The sequence below is a fragment of the Lampris incognitus genome, chromosome 7 (assembly GCF_029633865.1).
Source record: "Lampris incognitus isolate fLamInc1 chromosome 7, fLamInc1.hap2, whole genome shotgun sequence".
Lineage (NCBI taxonomy): Eukaryota > Metazoa > Chordata > Actinopteri > Lampriformes > Lampridae > Lampris > Lampris incognitus.
Window position 1 is genome coordinate 15219470 of NC_079217.1, and position 22508 is coordinate 15241977.

The following is a 22508-nucleotide window of genomic DNA, read 5'->3' on the forward strand; positions in this document are numbered from 1 at the left end:
ACACACACACACACACACACACACACACACACACACACACACTGCCATGCCAGGAACCTCTCCAATTACAGAGCAGAACAACAAACCACACAACCACCCCCACCCCCACCACCCCCCGTCAGCCACCACACAACTCTTAACACATGCAGACATGCATGTACCCTACACACACACACACACACACACACACACAATATCTCACATATTATCCCCTCACACACTCAAACACACACACACTTCACAGACTTACACCTACTGCAGTGAAATAAAAGATAAATAAAGAATATATAATAAATATAAATGAAAAATAAAAAAGCCACATTTTTTTCATTGAAATTGTATGAGTGCTTTAAGGTGATTCAGTCAGTTAAGGTACCTGACAAAAGGTAGTGTATAGACTGAAAACACACACACACACACACACACACACACAGCCCTAACAGTAACACCTCATGAATATTGAAAGAGTCTGAGGGTTCCAGCTGAAAGGATGCCTGCCTTGCTACTGCATGTCATTGCTGAATAATTGATAACTCTCCTTCCCATTTCCATTTGTCAGAATGAACAGTCGTGTGTCTGAGCACTGTTTACCTTGCCAGGAAGTACCCATATCATGCCTGCTGCCAGACGTTTCGACGCACGAGGCTTTAAAGCGCCGACGCGTATCTTTCTGTGAGGGATCAGGTTCTGATCTGAATTGCTGGCGTGTGATGTTCACGTTCAGCCGACGGTTTAAACTGCGTGATGCTCTGTCCTCATTGACAGGTATGAGATCAGGTACGACAAGGACGACTATGTGCTGAGAGTCAAGAAGGCGACGACGGGCGACGAGGGCACGTTCACCTGTGTGGCGGAAAACCGCGTGGGCAAGCTGGAGGCCTCGGCCACGCTCACCGTCAGAGGTAGGTGCTACAATCCCCCGTCCCTTTGGCCGTTGCCCCCGCCCGCCGTTATTCCGTTACATTAACTAACGCACACCAACGCTTAAGGAGAAGTCACGGGCCATTGAGGTGATCGTCCTTTCACGCCGGTGTGAGGCTCTGATGGGCTGTGCAGTCTATCGGGCCTCCTCTACACAAACAGGAGCCCAGAATGCTGACTCTTAACGGCCAAACGAGATGCGGACAGTCTATGAATCTGTTTAATTATTTACACTTCCGAGTGCAGCATCGACACAGCCCACTGACCTACCCGCCCCCGCTCCCTGCATGGTGGTCTGCTAGCTGTGCTACCGTCCACCCTGTACCCATCCAGTCAGCAAAGCCATTTCACAGTTTACTGGTGCACACCGCCAGCCTCCCGCCTGAGGTTTTGCAAGGTTAATAAAAACATTCAAACCATAATCTTTCCGCTCTCGCCACTCCTCTTCCCATTAAGTTGAAGCATTCAAGGTCTCTGCGGAGCGCTTTAACACCACACGGGGGGCCAGAGGAAGGTAAAACAAGCCATGGGGGCCAACTTCAATTTTCAGCCCTTTTGAATGCTGGCTTCATGTGAAACCCTTGTTTCCTAGAGCAGGAGCTCAGTTTTTTTGGTTGCGGGGGGAAGAGGCATTCATGGACTGTAGTGGACGAGTCATGCCACACAAACACACAAAGGAAATGGTGGAGAATCTGCCACTAGGTCCACCACCTCTTCTGGATGTGATGAAGTAGCTTCACCCCTAATCTCTCTCTCTCTCTCTCTCTCTCTCTCTCTCTCTCTCTCTCTCTCTCTCTCTCTCTCTCTCTCTCTCTCTCTCTCTCTCTCTCTATCCCATCTCCTCCCTCTCGTTCTCTGCCTACTATGCTTAGCTACAGTGATACTACGACCAGCTTTGCTACTGCGAACACACACCACCCATAGATGCGTAGAGTTCATTATGCAGGCAGAGAGCATCCAGTAGCAGATGCACTCTGGGCATTTAGAGGCAGCCATCTCAGACAGCTTCGAGTGATGTTTGACCACTAGGGGGCGTTAACATCCGGCTGCCCATGAACATCCGTTCAAAAATCTGAAAATAAAACGCAATGAAACCTGCTGTTTGCTTTCACTGGATCCTCTCTGCCATGCTTACAGAAATGTGTTGCCCTCGACACATGTCATTCATTCTGACTTTGATTTTTTTTGTCTTTATTATGTTTGTTCTGTTCTTTTTTCTGTTTGTGTGTTTGTGTTTTGTTTTTGTTTTTTTGTGTGTGTGTGTGTATCCACTCCTCCATTGTTGTGTCTCCAGCTCGCCCTGTAGGTAAGTACCCATCCTTCTAATCTGATTCCATCCTGCATGCCCTCCTCCCCATCTGCATATGACTGCTTGACAACCAGTGACCATTGACACGGCATACTGTACATGACTAACATACGCATTGTACCCATGTGTAGCATTTTTAATACATTTTCTTGGCATAAAAAGACACATAACTCTTTTAGATATTTGGTTTCAATACTCATATCTTTCACTTTAAAAATATATTTTAAAAAAAAACAACTTGTTCCCTGTTCTTAACTACGAGTGCCCAAGGCACAGTAGTTGGATTGTCTCAGACACAGCCATTGTCTCTTATCCCCCATGGTTGCCCATCCACCGTACCAGGATCTATTTAACTCACTGATTTTTTTTTCCCAAAAAAAATTTTTTTGGTATTCTTTATACTTTTTTTAGATAGTGCTAGTGGAGGCAGACAGGAAATGGAGGATAGAGAGAGAGGGGTAAGATATGCAACAACAGTCGCCGGCTGGGTTCGATCCGGCGACGGTTGCGACCATGTGGTATTCATCCTAACCATTCGGCTTCTGAGGTGCCTCAAACTCACCGATTTTTGAGCCCATCTGCGGGGATTTGGCCCCCGGAACACGGAGCTGGGATCTGTTTGTCTTGGATGGGTGTATTTCCATCTGAGCCTCAAGATAGAGTTGGGGATCTCAGTAAGTGTTTCTCCACACTGCCAAGGCAATTTGATACACTTTAAAGTCGTAGAAAAAAAATGCTGTGAGATGAATAGTGAGAAGCGATATCTGGAGAGGGAGATGCCCTGTTTACATAGCCAAAAAAAGAGGTAGTACGCAGGCTGAAGAGATACAGGGGAGGGCGGGGGAAGAGGATAGACGTGTGTGTCAAGACAAGTTTGACTGGCAGAAGGAGCCCAGACACTACCTCAATGGCAGGTCCGTGGTTGCCATAACAGCAGTGTCTGTCCCACGATTGTCACGACCTGTCAGCTTCTAAGGAGATGGGGGGAAATTACACATTCATCCTGCCTGTGGGAAAGAGACAGTAATTGCCATATACTTCTGAATAAAATATGATTGAAAGTGGGATGGGGGGGGGGGCTGTTAGTACTGTATGGCTGTCTCTCCATCCGTCAGTTTGTTCTCTTCTCCCTGACTGGAGTTTTGCTGAGCCCTCTCCAACCCCTTGGCAGATGTGACCTGTCATGAATTAAATATGGAGGCCTGGTCATGCGTTTCCTGGGGAGGGGACAGGAAGGAGCCTCTCACATGTCATTAAGGGTCCCTGTATCAAAACAGGACCAGTGAGAGTTATCCCAGAGCCAAGCTGTGGAACTGTCACACACACACACACACACACACACACACACACACACACACACACTTCCTCTTGATCTGTCTGTGTGTTTGATCCGTGCTTCTCTGTGTGGGATTTTCCCAATGAATTTTGTAAGCGCTACCTACCTCCAACCCCCAAAGTCCCTTTCCCCCTTCTATTCTGGTTATTTTTCAGGCAGGTTGTGATCAAGACATATGAAACGAGATTGGAAATTTGGCGCAGAAGAACATCAGTCTGGATTTAAATGCCTGCTGTCAGAAGTACTTGATATGAGTAAACTACCCAGGGACTAGCCGATGAAGAAAGAACTTGGCTTCTTACCTTTTACTACACCGTTTTGATTTAGCACGGAGAGTCATGATACCTTGTACAAATTATATTTTGGCTATTGTCAGTGAATAAACTGGAATTTTGACAGTGTAGCTTGTGTCCACGCAACTCATTAGAGACATAACATAGTCAAATATGATTAAACATGTCAAATAATGATTCAAACAAAGAGGTTTGGCTAATTCTTCAGGAAAGCTGAAATATAATAAAAAAATTTTTTTTTTAAATTAACCTCCATGGCAAGTTTTTGGGCTACAAAAAAGACCACTTCATGGACCGTATTATTTCAGTTTGAGAGGTGTTAAAGCTAGCTAGGGTCTTTAGACCACTTTGAAAATTAATTTTTCTTCACATTAAAGTCACAAGTTTCCACCTCTACAGGGGCTGCAGCGGCACATTCCTGCTATTAATTACGTTATGCTTCTGACCAGCTAAAGCAAGACCACACCATGCACACTGACCTGCCGCGATGGTTTTTAGGTTTGTGCCACAAATGTCCATGAGTGAGGCGGACAAGGAGAGGCTAATAAATGCAGTGTGAGAAAAGATGAGGTGTGACAGCAGTGGTAGGGACCAGCTTGTAAAGCTAGATTTGCGCACGCCGCTGGGATTTTGGAGGTGTGCACATATGTAATACTGCAAGCCTTTGTGAGCCACGGCCACCCAGAAACACTTCTCTGCACCGCTGCGCATAGGAATTTACATGTACCTGTGCAACAGTGGGTCCTGGCCTTTTAAGTGTTAAACCACACTTTCGTTGAGCAGCGAGCACTCATGCAGTGTGTTGGCCGGCCGGGACAGAAAGTGAGAAGGGAGGAAACTGAGCTTTTGCCAGACCGTGATTTAGGAGCTCCGTATCAGGGCCCAATATTGTGAGAGCCACAAGAAATCCAAGCTGCAAGAAAGCCAAATGGGAAGGCCGTAATTCTGCAGCCATCTGTAGATTTCCCAACTGTGTGTATCTTTGACAAATACACACTCCCAAAAAGGGATTACAAGGAGAAACCGGCCAAATGAGAAGGGTTTACCCTTACTGGAACCAGCTGGCTTGTCAGTGCAAGGAATTAAACGGCAATCAAAAGAAACAGAAAGGGTGCAAGATGCCGCTTTGCAACAATTCAGATATTTTTTAATGATTCATTATAAAGGAGGGAGAAAAAAACAAGCATGATAAGTATAGGGTTGGACCTGGGGAAAGCTTGACCTGGGGAAAGCTAAGAAGATAAGCAATTAGGTCAAAGAAATGTTGCGGGAAGCTTCTTCTCCTCCCTGTAAGGAGTGCAATATTAACTGTCTTACAGTTGCAAGCAAATGCACTTGTCAGCAAAGGGTCGAGATACTAGTTGAATGTCAAAGCATCTACTTATGGCACAGCATAAACAAGTACAAGTCTTTTGAGCATCTATCTAATGAGGTCAAAGTTCAGACATCTGCAAGATCTACTGTTTCGAGTTAGACGGATGAAAAAATTTTGACTAAGAATACTTTGAGTAAAAGTGACTATGTAATAAAGATTGATTTTGGAAACAGAAGAGCATTTTTTCCGCTCTGCAGGAATGCACCATGCTCTGTATGGACATCATTCATTCTCTGTAGTCATATTTGTGAAGCAAAAAGGATGTCGAGGGCATCTGGGTGGTGTGGCGGTCTATTCCGTTGCCTACCAACATGGGGATCTCCGGTTCAAATCCCTGTGTTACCTGCGGCTTGATCGGGTGTCCCTACAGACACAATTCGCCACGTCTGTGGGTGGGAAGCTGGATATGGGTATGTGTCCTGGTCACTGCACTAGCGCCTTCTCTGGTTGGTTGGGGCGCCTGTTTGGGGCGGAAGGGGAACTGGGGGGAATAGCGTGATCCTCCCACGCGCTATGCCCCCCTGGTGAAACTCCTCACTGTCAGATGAAAAGAAGCAGCTGGCGACTCCACATGTATCGGAGGAGGCATGGGGTAGTCTGCAGCCCTCCCCAGATTGGCAGAGGGGATGGAGCAGCGACCGGGACGGCTCAGAAGAGTGGGGTAATTGGCCAAGTACAATTGGGGAAAAAAAGGTGGGGCGGGATCCAAAAAAAAAGAAAAAGAAAAAAGGAAGTCTTGAAAAGATTCATCAAATTGCGTTAACACTTGTTTATGGTGTCTAGCAGTGTATCCTAACACAGTGAATGGTCAGGAAGTGAACACGGGACTTGTGGTGCAGAAGTACTCATAATCTAAAAACTTTGTGTCCTTTGCACTTGAACCTGTCAATTTAGAAATATTTCGATCTGGCATGAATGCTAAGGCCTGGTTTCTGGCACCGTCGGGGATATGGGCTAAAACTTTTACGCCGCTATGTCAAGGTGTGTTGTCGCTTTTCAGCCCTTCTGTCTTTGATGAAGAGGTGATAGAACTGATTTATGGCTCTACATCAGTGTGACCGTAGTGCTCCGCTGCAGGCTACGGTGGGGTCTCTGAAGCTACATAAGGGGCTCTGCCAAAGCCTACGGGCATCTCCTCAAATATGTAACTGCAGGTGGAGGTTATGGGGGCTATGCGGACCACAAGAGCTGTGATTGGTTTGCTAGGGCCGCTAACTTATTACTCATCTAGCAGATCCATTTCCATTACAAACCTCCCGTTAATTTACTTTTTTAATAGTAAATAAGATTCAGGATTACTGTAGTTGTCCGTAGGGAAATTTGTCTTGGACCTAAAGGCTGCCACATAAAAATGCATATGTTGTAGTGCAGTAAACAGACATACAGTGCATAGCACAGAGAAGTGCAGACATAAAGTGCATTCAGATATGTCCTGAGTTTAGGAGATTCGCCGATAGAGGGATGAGAGAGTTTTTATATCTGTTAAGGTGTCTTTTCCTGTATTTGATTGGAACCCTGTAGCGTCTACGCTGCAAAAAATGAAATCTTAACAAGTGAAAATATCTTGTATTTGGTACAATAAGTCCAGTATTGAGTAGAATTATCTTGAATTATCTTAATCCACTGGCAGATAATTTTGCTTATTTCAAGTTTTTTTTTTCCTGATTTTGGTCAATTTGATCTTGTTTTCTTAAAACAAGATTAACATTTATTTAAAATAAGATTAAATTGACCAAAATCAAGAAAAAAAAACTTGAACTAAGCAAAATTATCTGCCAGTGGAACAAGATAATTCTACTCAGTATTGGACTTATTGTACCAAATACAAGATATTTTCACTTGATAAGATTTCATTTTTTGCAGTGTACCCGATGAGAGCAGTTCGTATTCTGAATACAGGACATGAGAGGGGTCAGCGATAATTTTCCCAGCCTCTTTAGCTATAGTCTTATCAAAGAGCCCCCATCACTTTCGTTGCTGTGCGGACCAGTCTGTTTATTTGTGATTTTAGCTTAACTGATATGTTACCAAACCAAGCTGAAAGTCTGTAATGTAATATGCTTTTTATCACAGCATGATGGAATAACATCATTACCCTCTGTACAACCCCAAACACGCTGGGTCAATGCAAAAAGTAGCGTCGCTGTTGGAGCCTGTTACATGCAGAATTCACATGGACATCTCAAGACAGAGTACCGTCAATATGTACATCCAAGTATTTGTAAGAATGAACCTGGGTAATACAGGCATTATGGGTCAGTAGTGGGGAAAGATCCCCCAGATGTCCTGGATCAAAAATTATTTCTTCTGTCCTTAGTGTTTACAATGAGATGGTGGTCATCACATCATTGTACAAACTTTAGAGCCTCCAAACGAAAGCCAAACATGCCAGTGTCTGTATCCACAAATCCCAAGATGGCGATGCAATCAGAAAACTTGACAGTGAAGGTGCTGGGATGAGGGCTTGTACAGTCATTTATATGAGCGAATGTAAACACGATTACTTACTCCAGCACCTGATTTGTCTGCGTGCTCTGGCATGGCGTGCACGACTCTGCCATCTAGTTTGCGACAGTGCTATGACAGCCTAGAGCTGCATCTGTGTAGTAATATAAATCAGATACCACGCCATAGACGCCTACACTGGGGTCCCACGGTCACCTCGACACGGAACCATAAATTTCACCTTAGCTTGGGGTAAGGTAAATGAAGCAAGATGTGTCTCTCTCTCCTCTCTCTCTCTCTCTCTCTCTCTCTCTCTCTCTCTCTCTCTCTCTCTCTCTCTCTCTCTAAGTATCTTTTACTATGGCTTGGATCTGAACTACTGAGCTACCTCAGACCCTGTTTTCAGTCTGAGCTTCGACATGACGTGGACTAAGTGTTGAATGTGGAAAGTCTTTAGTGTAGACAAAACAACCTATGTGTCTTTGTCCGTTCAGTCTTGGACATCCCCGGGGAATGCCTCAGTGTTGTATTTAACCTAGCTCTTAATGTGACCAAGGCACTTCTCTGTGGGAATGCAGATGTGACTGTCATTCATTCAGCCTCAGCCTCACCTGGATGAATGGCCAACCTGGTTACCATGGCAAGAAGCCATGAGAGTCCTTGGTGTTTTTTTTTTTTTTCCTCTGTTCAGAGCCATTATAGAGCCAAAGGTCTTTAATGCTGCATGGAAGCTCTGTACGGCGTCCCCGTTTTGATTTGATCTTGTGGTACAGTGCTTGTTCATGTTTGAGATCCCTAAGCCCTGATGACCTCCAGTCCCTGATGTTTGGCCACACTGTGTGCCAGCTTCTACTAACACTCGTGTTTTTTACACTTTGACCCCAGCTGCACCCCAGTTTGTCATCCGTCCACGGGACCAGATAGTGGCCCAAGGTCGCACCGCCACCTTCCCATGTGAGGCCAAGGGAAACCCTCAGCCTGCTGTCTTCTGGCAGAAGGAGGGAAGCCAGGTAAAGTATAACTAACACACCTTCGGACACCCTGTAACGAATAGGAAACACACTCACCTCAGAGATTCCTGTGTTTGGATTTCTTAAATGATTTCGCTCATGTAAGTCGGTCTCACAGAACATAACAATCCATTTGGATTCCACCCGCTGAAAGTGCCCTCATTTACTGTTGTTTTTTGTTGGGGTTTTTTTTTTTGCCCCTCTCTGATATGATCACACACACACACACACACACACACACACACACACACACACACACACACACACACACACACACACACACACACACACACACACACAGAGGCACTTCAAACTTCACTATCTCCCATCAGTATCTTTAGCACAGACACACTAGAACACCTTTGTTCAGAGCTGCCGCCAAATGACACTAAGGCTGGCTGGCAAAGTGCTAATCAGTTTCCCATGACCCCGAAGAGATAAGACAGCGATCCTATCCCTCAGACAGATAACCCATTCAAATACCCGCCTGTCCTCACAATGCTCAACAAACAGTGCCAATTAGGAACCTGCACGGGCTTGTAGATGGGCCAGATATGGTTCGGCTCTGGCTAAAGTTCAGACACATATAGATACACACACACACACACACACAGCTTGAGGGCCAACAATTACAGCAAAGTGCTACTCTCACAGTGAATGAGTGAAACAGCACTTATGTGTTCATGTAGACACTAGGTGGATGAAATAAAAACATTACATGTAATACTCCATGCTGTCTCCAGCTCATGGTGACCAAGACTGAGGACTCACTATTAACTGTTGTGAACCTGTTCATGTGGTGCGGCTCCACACACCACCTAACTGATTACCTTCACTGCTGCGTGATTAAACACAGAGCCTTGGAAACTGACGTTTTACCAACAGTTTTACTCAAACAAATGCACTTCCTTGCTCGCTGGGCACTTGTTTCTGTCTGTGTGCTTATTGATTCTCACCCCCCCCCTCCCCTTCGCCCACGCTGGTGTAAATAAGATATGAAGGTATTTGTTAGAAGAACAAATTAAGGCTGTAATTAAAGACAGTAATTAGATTAGAGGAAGGCCTCTCTGTCACTCTTGAGGATAGTGAAGTGGACATCTATCATGTTCTAGAGGTGGGCAGGGCCTAATTAAAAAAACGACATAATGCGTTGCATTAAAGTCATTAGGTGTAATTGAATCCGGCTAATGCATTTTTTTTCTTTGCTCGTTAGCTTTGGAGACCAAAGAAGAAGAAAGAAGGTTTGAAACAAAGAAGGGGGGTGAGGGCGGGGGGGGGGGGGGTGCTGAAGAACAAAGAAAGGCAGAGGTGAAATTTTAGTCAGTGTCGTCTCTCCTCCCTCGGGCCATCACAGAGCTCTGATCACCTCTCATTACCCCAAATAGCCAGGATTGATTGAACCGTTCTCCTTAGCCTTTTAAGTGAAGATAAATTGTTTCATATTTGATAAAAGCTGAACTCAAGAGGGGATGGTCTTTGTGGATAAACAAAGAAGCCCATAGCTATTATGGGATAGAGCCGGTGAAGAAAGTAGTCATTAAAGCCAGCAGAAACCGGGAGCAGACACTGCCCAGCGAACGCTCTGGAGCCTTTGGCTTGGCTCAAGAATAACTACCATTTATGAAACCAAGCCATCTCATTGTGTATTTATACACATAATTCGTTAACCAAGTGATGAATTTAATGGTTACTAGCTGTAATTGCGTTTGTCTGAGTGCGTTTGTGTGTGTTGGGTGTGGAGGGAAGTTATGATTGTAAATGAGTTGAAGGATTTCCTGGCCGTGAACGGATCCGTTTCATCTCTGACCAGCTCCTTGTCGCTTCCTCCGCAGAATCTGCTGTTTCCCAACCAGCCCCAACAGCCCAACAGTCATTTCTCGGTCTCACTGAGCGGAGACCTCACCATCACGTCCGTGCAGCGGTCGGACGCCGGCTACTACATCTGCCAGGCTCTGACAGTTGCGGGCAGCATCCTCGCGAAGGCTCAACTGGAGGTCACAGATGGTGAGGAGGAACATGACACACGCTTTCCTCTGTGCCGGCACACACGCGCATGCTGTAGTGCAACTGTGCACCCAGCGAGGCGGTTGCGAACAGGCATCTAAACACAGATGTGCTTTTTAATGTGCACATGTGTTCGATTTACCCTGACATACACCAAGGCATCAACAAATAGGTTTTGTTTTGTATTTATTACTGGAGTTTATTACATCCGGTTTCAATTTGTTGTGCGATTTAAACGGCCTTGTAATTCAAAACACATTCCTCGTGCTAATGAATGCAATAGAGAATGTGGCCTTTAGGGTTTGTTTTTTTTGGAAAGCAAAAGGAAAGGGAAAAGGACCAAAAGAAATAGTTGGGGGTGTTTTTTGTGTTCAGGAATGCGTTTTTGCTTTTCTGCTTTTGTTTGAAAAATCTGGGCGCCGGTTTGACCCTGTCTTCCAGTTACACTGTTTCCGCAGCAAGTTTTTCATTTCAGTTCCATCAAATGCTATTTAATTATTTTTTTTCTTTCTATCTTTTTTTTTGTGGAGGGGGAATAAAGCGTTGCCCTTGAGTCCCTTCAGGTTTAATTATCAGCATTTGGGTGTGAGAGCGAGAGAGTGGAGGTGGGAAATGATTGATTGAGTGAATGAGTGACAAGCGCTCTCTGCAGGATGAGTTATGAGGCCCAGTGAGACGTGGGAGCATCTAATCTGCACTGCCGGCAAAAGAGGGAGATAGACGGTCAGTCGTACATCTCCTAAAGAACCTGCGAGCAAAAAAAGATTAAGAGGAAGTTAAAGTTACCTTTTTTTCATACCTCGTGTCTTGGGTTCGAAGGGTTCCACCACAAAAACAATCAACGTCAGTGTTTTAGAAGCCTGCAGTAATATCACCTCATGTTTTAATTTCCTGTCTGAAGTGCATCGAGTTTGCTGTGATATTTCTTTTAAATATATGCACAACCTCTTTGGCCCAGAATAACAGCGTCACACCTCCGGCTGTGAGGGTCTCGGCTCATCTATTGTTCGCCGTTTACGTTTTAGTGTTTGTTTAAGTTTCGGGTTCAGATTCCTTGGGGCGTGCACTGCTGGAATGTGCAAGATTGAGGATGTGCGAGGTGGACGGGTGTCAGGCGGGGCCAGCGGGGTAGGAGGATGGGTTGAGAGTGCAGGGGAGGAGGGCCAGGACGAGGTCACGGCCACACCTGCTGCAGTCCTCTGGTGATTTACTGTCCCGGGGCCCGGCACCAGCCTCTGAAGTTCAAGGAGATTTGTAATGAGAAATTCCTGATCCAGACAACCCAAGGCCTCCATCGAGCGTCGCCTCCTTCTTCTTCCATCACTCCGCCGTGCCATCAGTCCGTAAAAGCAGACACATCCCCTCCCTGGACCGAGCGCTCTCCCCGTGCATGCCCTTGTCAGGAGGAGTAGCCGCAGCGCTCTGTCATATTTCTTTAATGTGGAATGTGTTGTAGTCATGAACGAGGGCAATGGTGGATGATTAAGCAGCCCCGGTCTACCTCCACCATTGACACAATGACAATGTGAAACACAGGGCTTTATTTGTGCCCATAAACTCTGTGTGAATCATACAAGGTCATAGCAATGACAGACAGAAAACTCCCGGGGAGAGCTGATGGAGTAAGGTGAAATGTAGAGAGGCCTTGGAAAGCTACAGCTTCTTTTGAATGCTCCCTTTGGTTCGGTTGTGATTCTGATTTTTGCTCTCTGATGGGTTTTTCTGCCAAGAGCTATAATTTAAAATATTTAACGGGATCAAGGAAAACTGATTTTTTTTATTTTTTATTAATGAAATCAGTGCAATACCTGTGGCACTCGTCCATTTATCCTTAACGGCTGCGGTGTGAAGCGTTTCTCTTAAACGGACAAATGTTAGGGCGGATCATAACACAGCATATGTGCAGTTTCTTGAAATTGCTTCTTCTTCAGTGATATAGATGTTGGAGAAAGGAGGAGCGGAAAAGAGGGCGTGATGATGTGTTGAAAGGTTACTAAGGTAGACTCGGTAATTAGCCCCTCCAGGTCTGACATCATTAATCCATACTTTCTAATTAATGTTGGCTCCTTGACGCTGGGGGGACTCCACATTATTCAACTCTAAATATACAGTATAAACCGCCTGTGTGCCGGAGTGCTAACTCACTAAGAGAGCACCTCTGACACATCCACTATTTCATAGAGAGGACCCACAGGCTTTTCTGAACACATTACAAATGTATGTATGCACAGAAATGGGATGCAGCTTTTCAACATTAGCATCAATATAGACATCAGAAGAAGTGTTGGGCAGCATCTGGTCGCTCATCAATCTTCTATACGTCTTCACTCAAAGCGATGTCTCCTCTGAGAGTATGTGTTTTTGGTTTTGACGTTTTCTTACTCGGTCAAACTCGAAGGAGGGGTTACGTGCACCGGTTTCATCCATGTGTGCCACTGGTATCGAAATACACCTTTCATTGCCCCCCCCCCCACTGGACATGATGGAGTGTTTATCTAAACCGCACTGAGTCAATAGGCAGGAGCCTCACCACCAGTCTGTGCCACAGAGGCAAGAGTAGGGTCTAAATATAAGGCCATCCAGGCGGGAACTGGAAACTGCTTAGCATCCCTCTGCCACATCAGTGAGAGTGGAAAACACCACTCAGCTTTTCTGTCCCCTGCTTCCTGGAAAATGTGGGATCCAGTCATTGTTTTGTGGTTCAGTTACAAGACCTGTAGAAAAAAATAGCTTACCTCTGATAGCTACCCACACCCACCAATCACTTTTTATGGTAAATAAAACTCTGTTTTATTTTACCGTAATACCTATTTCATGTTGTCCAATGGAGCGTCAATACTGTTACTGGATGTTGTATACAAGTGCTTTTGGATATGTTATATACTATATGGGCGGCACAGTGGTTAGCCCGGTCGCCTCACAGCAAGAAGGTCCTGGGTTCAACCCCCGAGGTAGTCCAACCTTGGGGGTCGTCCCAGGTCGTCCTCTGTTTGGAGTTTGCATGTTCTCCCCGTGTCTGCGTGGGTTTCCTCCGGGTGCTCCGGTTTCCTCCCACAGTCCAAAGACATGTAGGTCAGGTGAATCGGCCATACTAAATGATCACTAGGTATGAATGTGTGTGTGTGTTTTGGGGGGGGGGGGGCTGTGATGGCCGTGCGGCCTGTCCAGGGTATCTCCCCCACCTGCCGCCCAATGACTGCTGGGATAGGCTCCAGCATCCCCGCGACCCTGAGTAGGATAAGCAGTTTGGATAATGGATGGATGGATATACTATATGTTGCTCACCAACTCTCTTTTTATCTCATCCTAGTGCTCACAGACAGACCGCCGCCCATTATTCGCCAGGGCCCATCCAATCAGACACTGGCGGTGGACAGCGTGGCCTTGCTGAAGTGCCACGCCTCCGGAGACCCCATCCCCTCCATCAGCTGGCTGAAGGATGGGGTCAGTCTGCTAGGCAAGGACCCCCGTATGTCCCTACAGGAGCTGGGCAGTCTTCTGATTAAAAACATCAAGGTACGAGTTTGTGACTGTTTTGAGTAAAAAAAAAAAAAAAAAATTTTATTGCTTTTTTATCCAGTATGTACTTGCTAGACCATTATGACATTATACCGTGTTGTTATGATAACTGGGCTTATAAACTCCACGCTGTATTTCACATCATTACTTTTCCAACCTCTTCTGTCTCTTGTTAGTCATTCTGCAGCCCGCTTTCTCTTATTGGCAGGGTGCCTTCGCAAGCGTTCTTCATTTTTTCCGCTATTGCATCACACCGGCATGTGTCTTTATTTAGGGTGCGTGTACATCTATAAGCCCGTCACAATGCGGGGGTAACAGATTTGGAGAATTCGATGGGACAAGGCTTAGGTTGTAACTTAGACGGACAAGGGAAACCATATTGCCTTAAAGAGATGAATAGGCCGTATTGATTTTTTGCAAATTGGTTGATACTTATCACTTAGCGGCAACCGCACCAGCGAGGCTCGGCTGTGCCGGGCTGGATGTACTCCGGCTAAATGGTAAAAATGCGAGCTCGCATATCGAAACATACTAATGCACACATACACATTTAGGGTAGAAGAGATTCAAGTAAAAAATAAAAAATCACATCCTTCTTCCTCTGTTCTGCGGCCATGTTGGAACGTCTGTTACCGCTGATGGAGCCGCAGAACGCTGGCATTTTATTTGATAAATTGAGGGAAGGCACAGGGACGAAGACCAACCAACAGCCAAAGTTCTTAAGCGAGATGGAAAGACAAGACAGCTGTCATCGGTCCAGGGGCCTCCAGCAGCCCACCCTAAATTAATCAGCCGTCCTTTGTTTGGTCGGCAGGACAGTGGGAAAACCGATGGAACAGAGGGTGGGGGTGCTGGGTGGCGAGTGGAAAATGGAATTCATTAGGAAATTAGCGTCAGCACTTTGAGGCACTCACAAATGACACAATTTGGCAAGCGGCGGACTAGCCCATGAAGTCAGCCCATTGCTTTTCAACCTGTCAGTGATGGGAAGATCACTCGTGTTCGGCGATTACTGCTGCTTTCTGGGTGTGCAAAATGAAATGCCCTTTTCATTAAAAGTGTCATTAAGGGAGTCATTTACTCCGTGTTGATGGTGTGTGTGGGTGTGGGTGTGTGCGTGTGCACGTATGTGTGTGTGTGTTTTTTAACTTCCCTCTAGCTCTCAGATTCTGGGATCTACACATGTGTGGCTGCCAGCTCCAGTGGGGAAACATCATGGAGTGCTTTCCTGGAGGTCAAAGGTACAACGTGGCACAAACTTTTAAAGTGATTTTTTTCCAAACGTAAGAAAAAAAAAGCCCTGTTCTGTTCTCTTGGTTTGCTTTGCCTTCTCCTCGTGCAGAAAATGACCATGATAGGGTGTCCGGGTGGCGTACCAACACGGGGTATTGCTGGATCGAATCCCTGTGTTACCTCCGGCTTGGTCGGGCGTCCCTACAGACACAATTGGCTGTGTCTGCGGGTGGGAAGCTGGATATGGGTATTTGTCCTGGTCGCTGCACTAGCGCCTCCTCTGGTTGGTCAGGGCACCTGTTCAGGGGAGAGGGGGTACTGGGGGGGATAGCGTGATCCTCCCACTCACTACATCCCCCTGGCGAAACTCCTCACTGTCAGGTGAAAAGAAGCAGCTGGCGACTCCACATGTATCGGAGGAAGCATGTGGTAGTCTGCAGCCCTCCCCAGATCGGCAGAGGGGGTGGAGCAGCGACCGGGACAGCTCGGAAGAGTCGGGTAATTGGCCAAGTACAACTGGGGAGAAAAATGGGCAAAAAAAAAAAAGCAAATGACCATGATGCCAATTTCTTCCGTATCTCTACATTCAGAATCCGGGGGTGTGATGGTCATTAAAAACCGTGATGAGAATGAGCTTCCCGCTCCCCCTTCCAAGCCTCAGGTTACGGATGTCACCAAGAACAGTGTGTCCTTATCTTGGCAGCCTGGGATGGTCGGCGTGTCACCCGTGACTTCGTTTGTTATCGAGGCCTTCAGGTTTGACTTCCTACCTTATCTCGTGGTTGCTGTCCTAACTGCTCTAACTGTTCATTGTTGTATAGGAATAGATATCACCAGTATATCACTGTATGAATAATGTTTGATCTCATAGTGTATGGTTATAGTATAAGTGGTTGTTCTGAAGTTGGTTTGGACCTTGTCACCTCCCGCTGCACCAGCTCCAACCCACAGGCTGTAAATTCCCAAGTTTTTGCACAATTTCAATTTATTCATTACATCTCAGTATGTTGTGGTGTTGTTTTATGTTGACTGTAATATTTAGTAGTACTACATTTGCATTATTCCTTATTTTTACTTTCTGAATATGATGGGGGTTATTTTTCTTTCCTATTGCAGCCAGTCAGTGAGCAACAGCTGGCAAACAGTAGCGGATCACGTCAAAATGACTCAGTTTACAGTCAAAAGCCTCCGACCCAACACCATCTACCTGTTCATGGTCCGTGCAGTGAACAGCCAAGGTCTTAGTGATCCCAGTCAAATGTCTGACCCTGTCAGAACACAAGGTAGGCTGCCTGAAACCAGCTTATGACCAACTGTATAGCATTTTTTTTTGGCATGTTCTCCCCGTGTCTGCGTGGGTGTCCTCCAGGTGCTCTGGTTTCCCCCCCACACCATCAAAAAGACATGCATGTTAGGGGTAATACTCTTGAGCAAGGCCATGGAAAGAAGAACTGGAGTTGGTCCCCAGGCGCTGCAGCTGCCCACTGCTCCTTTACGATAGGATGGGTTAAATGCTGTGAACACATTTCACTGTAAGAATACAATGTCAAATAAAGTGGCTTTCATTTACACTGTAATAACAGTATTTATTATTTACAAATATGATATCTTTGGTGATCTTCACAGTCACTTTTACTGCCATTACGGGTAGTATTCTCTTTCCACTGTTTCTTCAGTTGGAGTAATTTCTGCATCCATTAAGACGGAAAGGTCGTTGTTATCCCCATCAAAGTGTGATAGTCATCACCGCCCCTCAGCAGCTGGTGGTGAATAGTTGCTCTGAAATACCACAGAACTTTCCAAAGGTCAAGTTCGCCATCTCAGACCAGCTCGTCAGGGCTTTACTAAGGGAATTATGTAAAATAAGCATGTCTGCTTTTGGAAGATCTAAGTGAGTTACAGCAATCCCTGCTATGTTAATGATCATAACAGGAGAAAACGACTGTCTCCCAACCCAGGGAAGATTTGATTAAGGTACTGCACAGTCCGCAGTCTCCTCTCCGGATTACGTGGATATGATAAGTCCATCGCCGAAATAGCTCCGCAACCTTTTGTCACTTTAAATAACAGTCCAACTGTCGTTTGTTGTGCTGAAGGTCTCGGGATGATCCATGCATACGTTTATTGGCAATGGCAGTCACTGAAGACGAATTGATTTTTCATATCCTACAAACTGTGTTTGGCTCGTCTTGCCCCTTAAGTGTGGCCTGTGATTCATAACTTTGTTGAGTTACCTCAATGAAGCTGTTTTGCAATATCGCTTCCTCTCGTGAGCTTTCCGCAACCCTTTCCCTCCCTCGTCGATAACTCGCTTGTGAGGGAACATAACATGTTCGCTTGCTAGCAGGCTGTCTCTCTTCAGCCTCTCTGTGTCAGATGCGCTGGGGTTTTCAACAGATTTTAACTGAAGACACATGCATGTGCAAAATGGGAAATGAGCTGGAAAATAGTGTCCCAGTGTCCATTCATCTCCCCCCCCCCAGTGTGTCTAGTGTTGCGTATTCAGAGTTCATTTGTGGATGTGTTTTTTTTTTCAGCCAGGGCCCAATAAATGCAGACAAGTCCCGGATCTAAAAGCCCTTTCCAGCCCAAGTCCCCTTTCTTTTCTCAAGACTAGACAAGTGTGTTAATACAAAACGGAATGAGGTCATTTTAATGCAAATGAAGTTGACCCTTTTCAAATGAAGTCACCATCAACGGGCGACTGTAAGCCTGCTTTGAATCTGATTGTCCCGTTCAGGCGTTCTTCTAACAAGCGCTGCTTTTGATGGACTGAGGCATACTGTATGAAAGACTTTGCTGTGAGAAATCTAAGAAACGGGGTAAACCGTGAAAATCATCCTTCTCCTATTCTCTCTCTCTCTTCTTCTCGGTCTTTTCAAACTCTTGTAGACATTAGTCCTCCAGCTCAGGGTGTGGACCACAGACATGTACAGAAGGAGCTTGGAGAGGTCATAGTTCGATTACACAACCCAGTCGTCCTTAGCCCCACAGCCATTCAAGTCACATGGACAGTAAGTACTGCTGCTTTTAAGCAATTCGGTATGTTATACATGTATATGACTATATTCCACTGAAACACAAATATAGGAAATGGGTTCATTGTTAAGTGTCCTTCTGCCTCTTTGTTCTTTCCGATCTTTGATTGTGTAACCTCGGGTCATGAAGTCCAGTGAGTCGGTGATAAATGAAGATGTCTCTTTGAAGCCATATGGGTGTACTTTAATGTGAGCATTTGTTTTCATGTCAAGGACATGTAGTCAAGTTATCTGGGAAGCTGAAGCTTTGAAATAGTATAACGGCTTACTTAAAAGTAAGTGAACATCAAACAGTTAAAATATGTTTTCTTTAAGCTGCAGTGAACATCAGAAGAAGTGTCGGGCAGCATCTGGTCGCTCATCAATCTTCTATACGTCTTCACTTAACTAGATTGAAATTAATGTGTAGTTGACACGTTTGGGGTTTGGTATATCTTGATTGTAGCAGTTTTCCTACCACCTTGAGACAATGCATTCATCTTTTTTTCTACATGCATATGTGCACATTCAGCACACACTTACCTGCTCTCCCAACCACAAGTGCACAGATTGTGTTGACTCGTTGTTCTGTCAGACAGACGTCTTTATCAGTTTTAAAAAACCAGAGCAACTGCCATATCACCTGATTGGAAGTGTTTTTGCCTAATTGTTCAGTATTAATGAATGCATTCAATTTTAATGGTGTGCCCCCCCCATTGTCCTCAAGGTTGACTTTTTCTCAGCCTCAAATTAAACCGCCTCAGTTTATTTACACCTGCTGCTATAACTCAGTCATTTGCAGGTGTCCACACAATATAATTTAGTAAATTTGTGTGTCTGTATTCATTTTCAAACAAGCCACATTAGCAGTTTTCTTTGTGATATTTTTATCGACCCCTATAATAAGACTAACCCCCCTAAACTCACTGGCTAATTTAATGCTAAAGTGTTGTAGTGTGAGTGTGATGTAAAATCAACACAAAACATGATGGCCTAATCAATCAGGTGCTTTTCAGTAAACAGATGGCGAATCTCAGAAAGCTTTTATATTCTAAAATCATTCCATTAATGAAAGTTACACACCAAGCGGGGAATCCATTTTGCTGATTTACTCCGGCTGCACTGGCAAAAACAGCTGCTTAATATCCCACTTGAAAGCCCTGCTCACTTCTCCTACTGTTAACAAGCTATTATAATGAGTTATGTGCCCTTCTTCCTCTGCATAAATTCAACTTTTCCTGAAGGGATAAAGGGGCCGAAGTTCCAAGGCAGCAGTTCTTGTTGGTCTGCAAGGGGATCTCTCACTTCCAGCCTCGTTGTCTTTAGTATGGGAGCGATCCATTATTCTGGCCCCTGTTATGCACTCAGCTCCCTTCCCCTGGGTGTCTGATTACTGTCCGGCACACTCACCGCCCAGCCCCGGGCTCAGTGGGACCTGTCTCTGGTGTCACTTGTTGGTATTTATAATCCACGTGGGACATGCTTATGTGTCCTTTATGGTTATTGTGCTGATAGTCTTTTCAATGTGAGGGGTAGCACATTGGCCTGGGAGCTGAGGCTGAGCCATTGTCAGAGCACTAATTGAGGTAGCGTAAGTGTGTTGGGGCTGGGGATAAAATGCCCATCAGAGCAATAGCAGCCTCTAAAGTAGCGTGATGAGATGCTGGAGAGGAAAAAGGAACATCTGTTGAACAGCATCCTCTTTATGCTATCTAGGGGCTGGCAATAGAGCAAGTAGCCAAACAGCCTTAATGTTTGTGTCTTAGTCTGCCTCCCGTGTGCATGTGAAGTCTATTCTCTCTCTATGGCTGCAATGAGCGGAGCTGGTTTTTATGGCACGGGGTCCCACCGGCTTTTGATGGTATCTGTCCAAGATCCCAGATTCACTCCATAATTATTTGCATTATTTATCGTTAATAATTATAGGGGTCATTGGAATTATTTGCACTCTGTTCTTACAATTTTATAATCTAATACACATTTAAATTTGCTTTGCTATATTCTATGTATTAACTATATATATTCTACATTACATCGCTCTGAGTGTAATCTCTGGTTGTACATTTGCTCTGGTCAACTCTGTGCATTCAACACCTATTGCATGTCTGTCTGTCCTGGAAGAGGGATTCTTCCTCTGCTTCTCTTCCTTAGATTTCGCCCTTCTTTTCCCCCGATAAGGTTTTCCATGTGGAGCTTTTCCTCATCCAGGTTGAGGGTCTAAGGATAGGGGGTGTCATATATTACAGTGATTGTAAAGCCATTTGGGACTATTTTGGGTACAAATAAACTTGACTGGACGATCCATCTTCTCTGCAAGTTTCCTGCACTGAAATGAGACATTCACCCTACTGCATCCCTGTTCTCTTCTTAGGTAGACCGTCAGTGCCAGTTCATCCAGGGCTACAGAGTTCTGTACAGGCAGACATCAGGACTGCCCTCCCCAGGACCCTGGCAGACCCAGGATGTGAAGGTCCCCTCAGAGCGCAGCGTTGTTCTCTCTGGCTCAAGAAGGGGATAGTCTATGAGATCAAGGTCCGACCTTATTTCAATGAGTTTCAAGGCATGGACAGTGAATCCAGGACAGCACGCACCACTGAGGAAGGTATGGAGAGCTCATTGTGGGGGATTTGCATTTGGTCAGGGACAATGTGGTCAACTAAATCAAACTGGGGTGCGCCCCCCCCCCAAGGTTGAACACATGCTACTTCCGTTCTTACTTTAGTCATGCTGTCATGGCTGCCTCTTGTTGTAGTCTATCCATCCCTTTGACATTGAAGATAGTTTGAGTATTTGCTTGTGCATCCATGTTTGTTTTTGCCTGTCCAGTTTGGCTGAGTCCACTGACCTTCTGCCATGCTTTTTTGTGGTTATTTATGAATGGTGGTGTTATTGCCATCCCTCTCCTAATCCATCAGCCTGCAGCCACAGGCCTGAACTGTGATTGGACACAGGGCCTGCTCACTTCCTCCTGTGAGGATGATCTGTTGCCTGAAGCGTGATTCAGACAGGCTTCGACAAGGCCACAGAGCAGTGTGGCACACTAACACAAAAACATACAATCACATGCACACACACACTCTCTCTCTCCCACACACGCACACACACAAAAAAGCACACACGCAACAAATGCACCACAAAATGGTCCGTCTCTGAGTAACTGAACCAATTCCTAACCCTATGCAGCCATGATTCACATCATTAGTGAAAAACGTCAGGGGACCAACAAAACACACAATACCAAGGGCACTGCATTAGACTCTCACACACACACACACCCTTACATTACCATCCAAGTCAAATTGAAAAGTTAGATAAGGGGGAATACACAATACATTCTGTCATTATAGTATTGTGCAAAATAACAAACACAAACTGAGACCCACTCCATGAGCGGGAGACAAAGCCCGTCTTGTCCCAGCATTTCTAATCCTGTGTTTAAGAGACAGCTAGCTTCCCGTGGAGGTGACAGACCCATTAATTTTCCCTTTGGTAGAAGGACCATATCTCCTGTGGCCAGCACATGTATGGGGTGCTGTACTGCCAGAACATTACTGCTGCCCCAAAGCACACACTCATACACATGTACAAACATGGACACACACAAACACACACACATATATATATGCACAAAGACCGGTGGTGGTTATGGATTTGTCAAAATATATGCACAAAGACATTCACATATGTGCGCATAAGCAACATGCAAACACACACATACATACATATATACAAGTGCGCCTCCTCTCTCTAAGTCTGGCTGTGCTGCATGTCCAAGCAAACCCAGTAAAACTCGCTGATCGAGTTCTATCTGCATCCCGGTCCCTCAGCGAGTACTACCCTTTTCTATTTTTTGTCACAGCTGTGGCTGGCTTTAGCTGATACACAGCCTGAGACACTGCTCCAGGCTCCTCAGAGACCCTGGGACTACTGAGCAGGGCAACGAGATGGATAGGGAAGTGGAGTTCAGAGAGTGATTAAAACTTAGGTTATCCATTAGCTAACGCAATTAGAGCATGGCCAGAGCAGGTCCAGGAGGATGCAGGAAA

The 22508-nt window shown here is 45.4% G+C and overlaps 1 protein-coding gene across 1 annotated transcript in view; it reads left to right on the top strand.

Moving 5' to 3' along the window:
• Positions 1-22508, top strand: part of robo2 (roundabout, axon guidance receptor, homolog 2 (Drosophila)) — a 364993-nt gene that overhangs the window by 307712 nt on the left and 34773 nt on the right. Inside the window, 11 exon segments of the mRNA XM_056282789.1 lie at positions 766-902; positions 2216-2227; positions 8565-8689; positions 10522-10693; positions 14004-14209; positions 15372-15453; positions 16036-16201; positions 16562-16728; positions 18338-18459; positions 20834-20960; positions 20963-21064. Coding sequence (XP_056138764.1) covers positions 766-902; positions 2216-2227; positions 8565-8689; positions 10522-10693; positions 14004-14209; positions 15372-15453; positions 16036-16201; positions 16562-16728; positions 18338-18459; positions 20834-20960; positions 20963-21064 — 1418 coding nt within the window.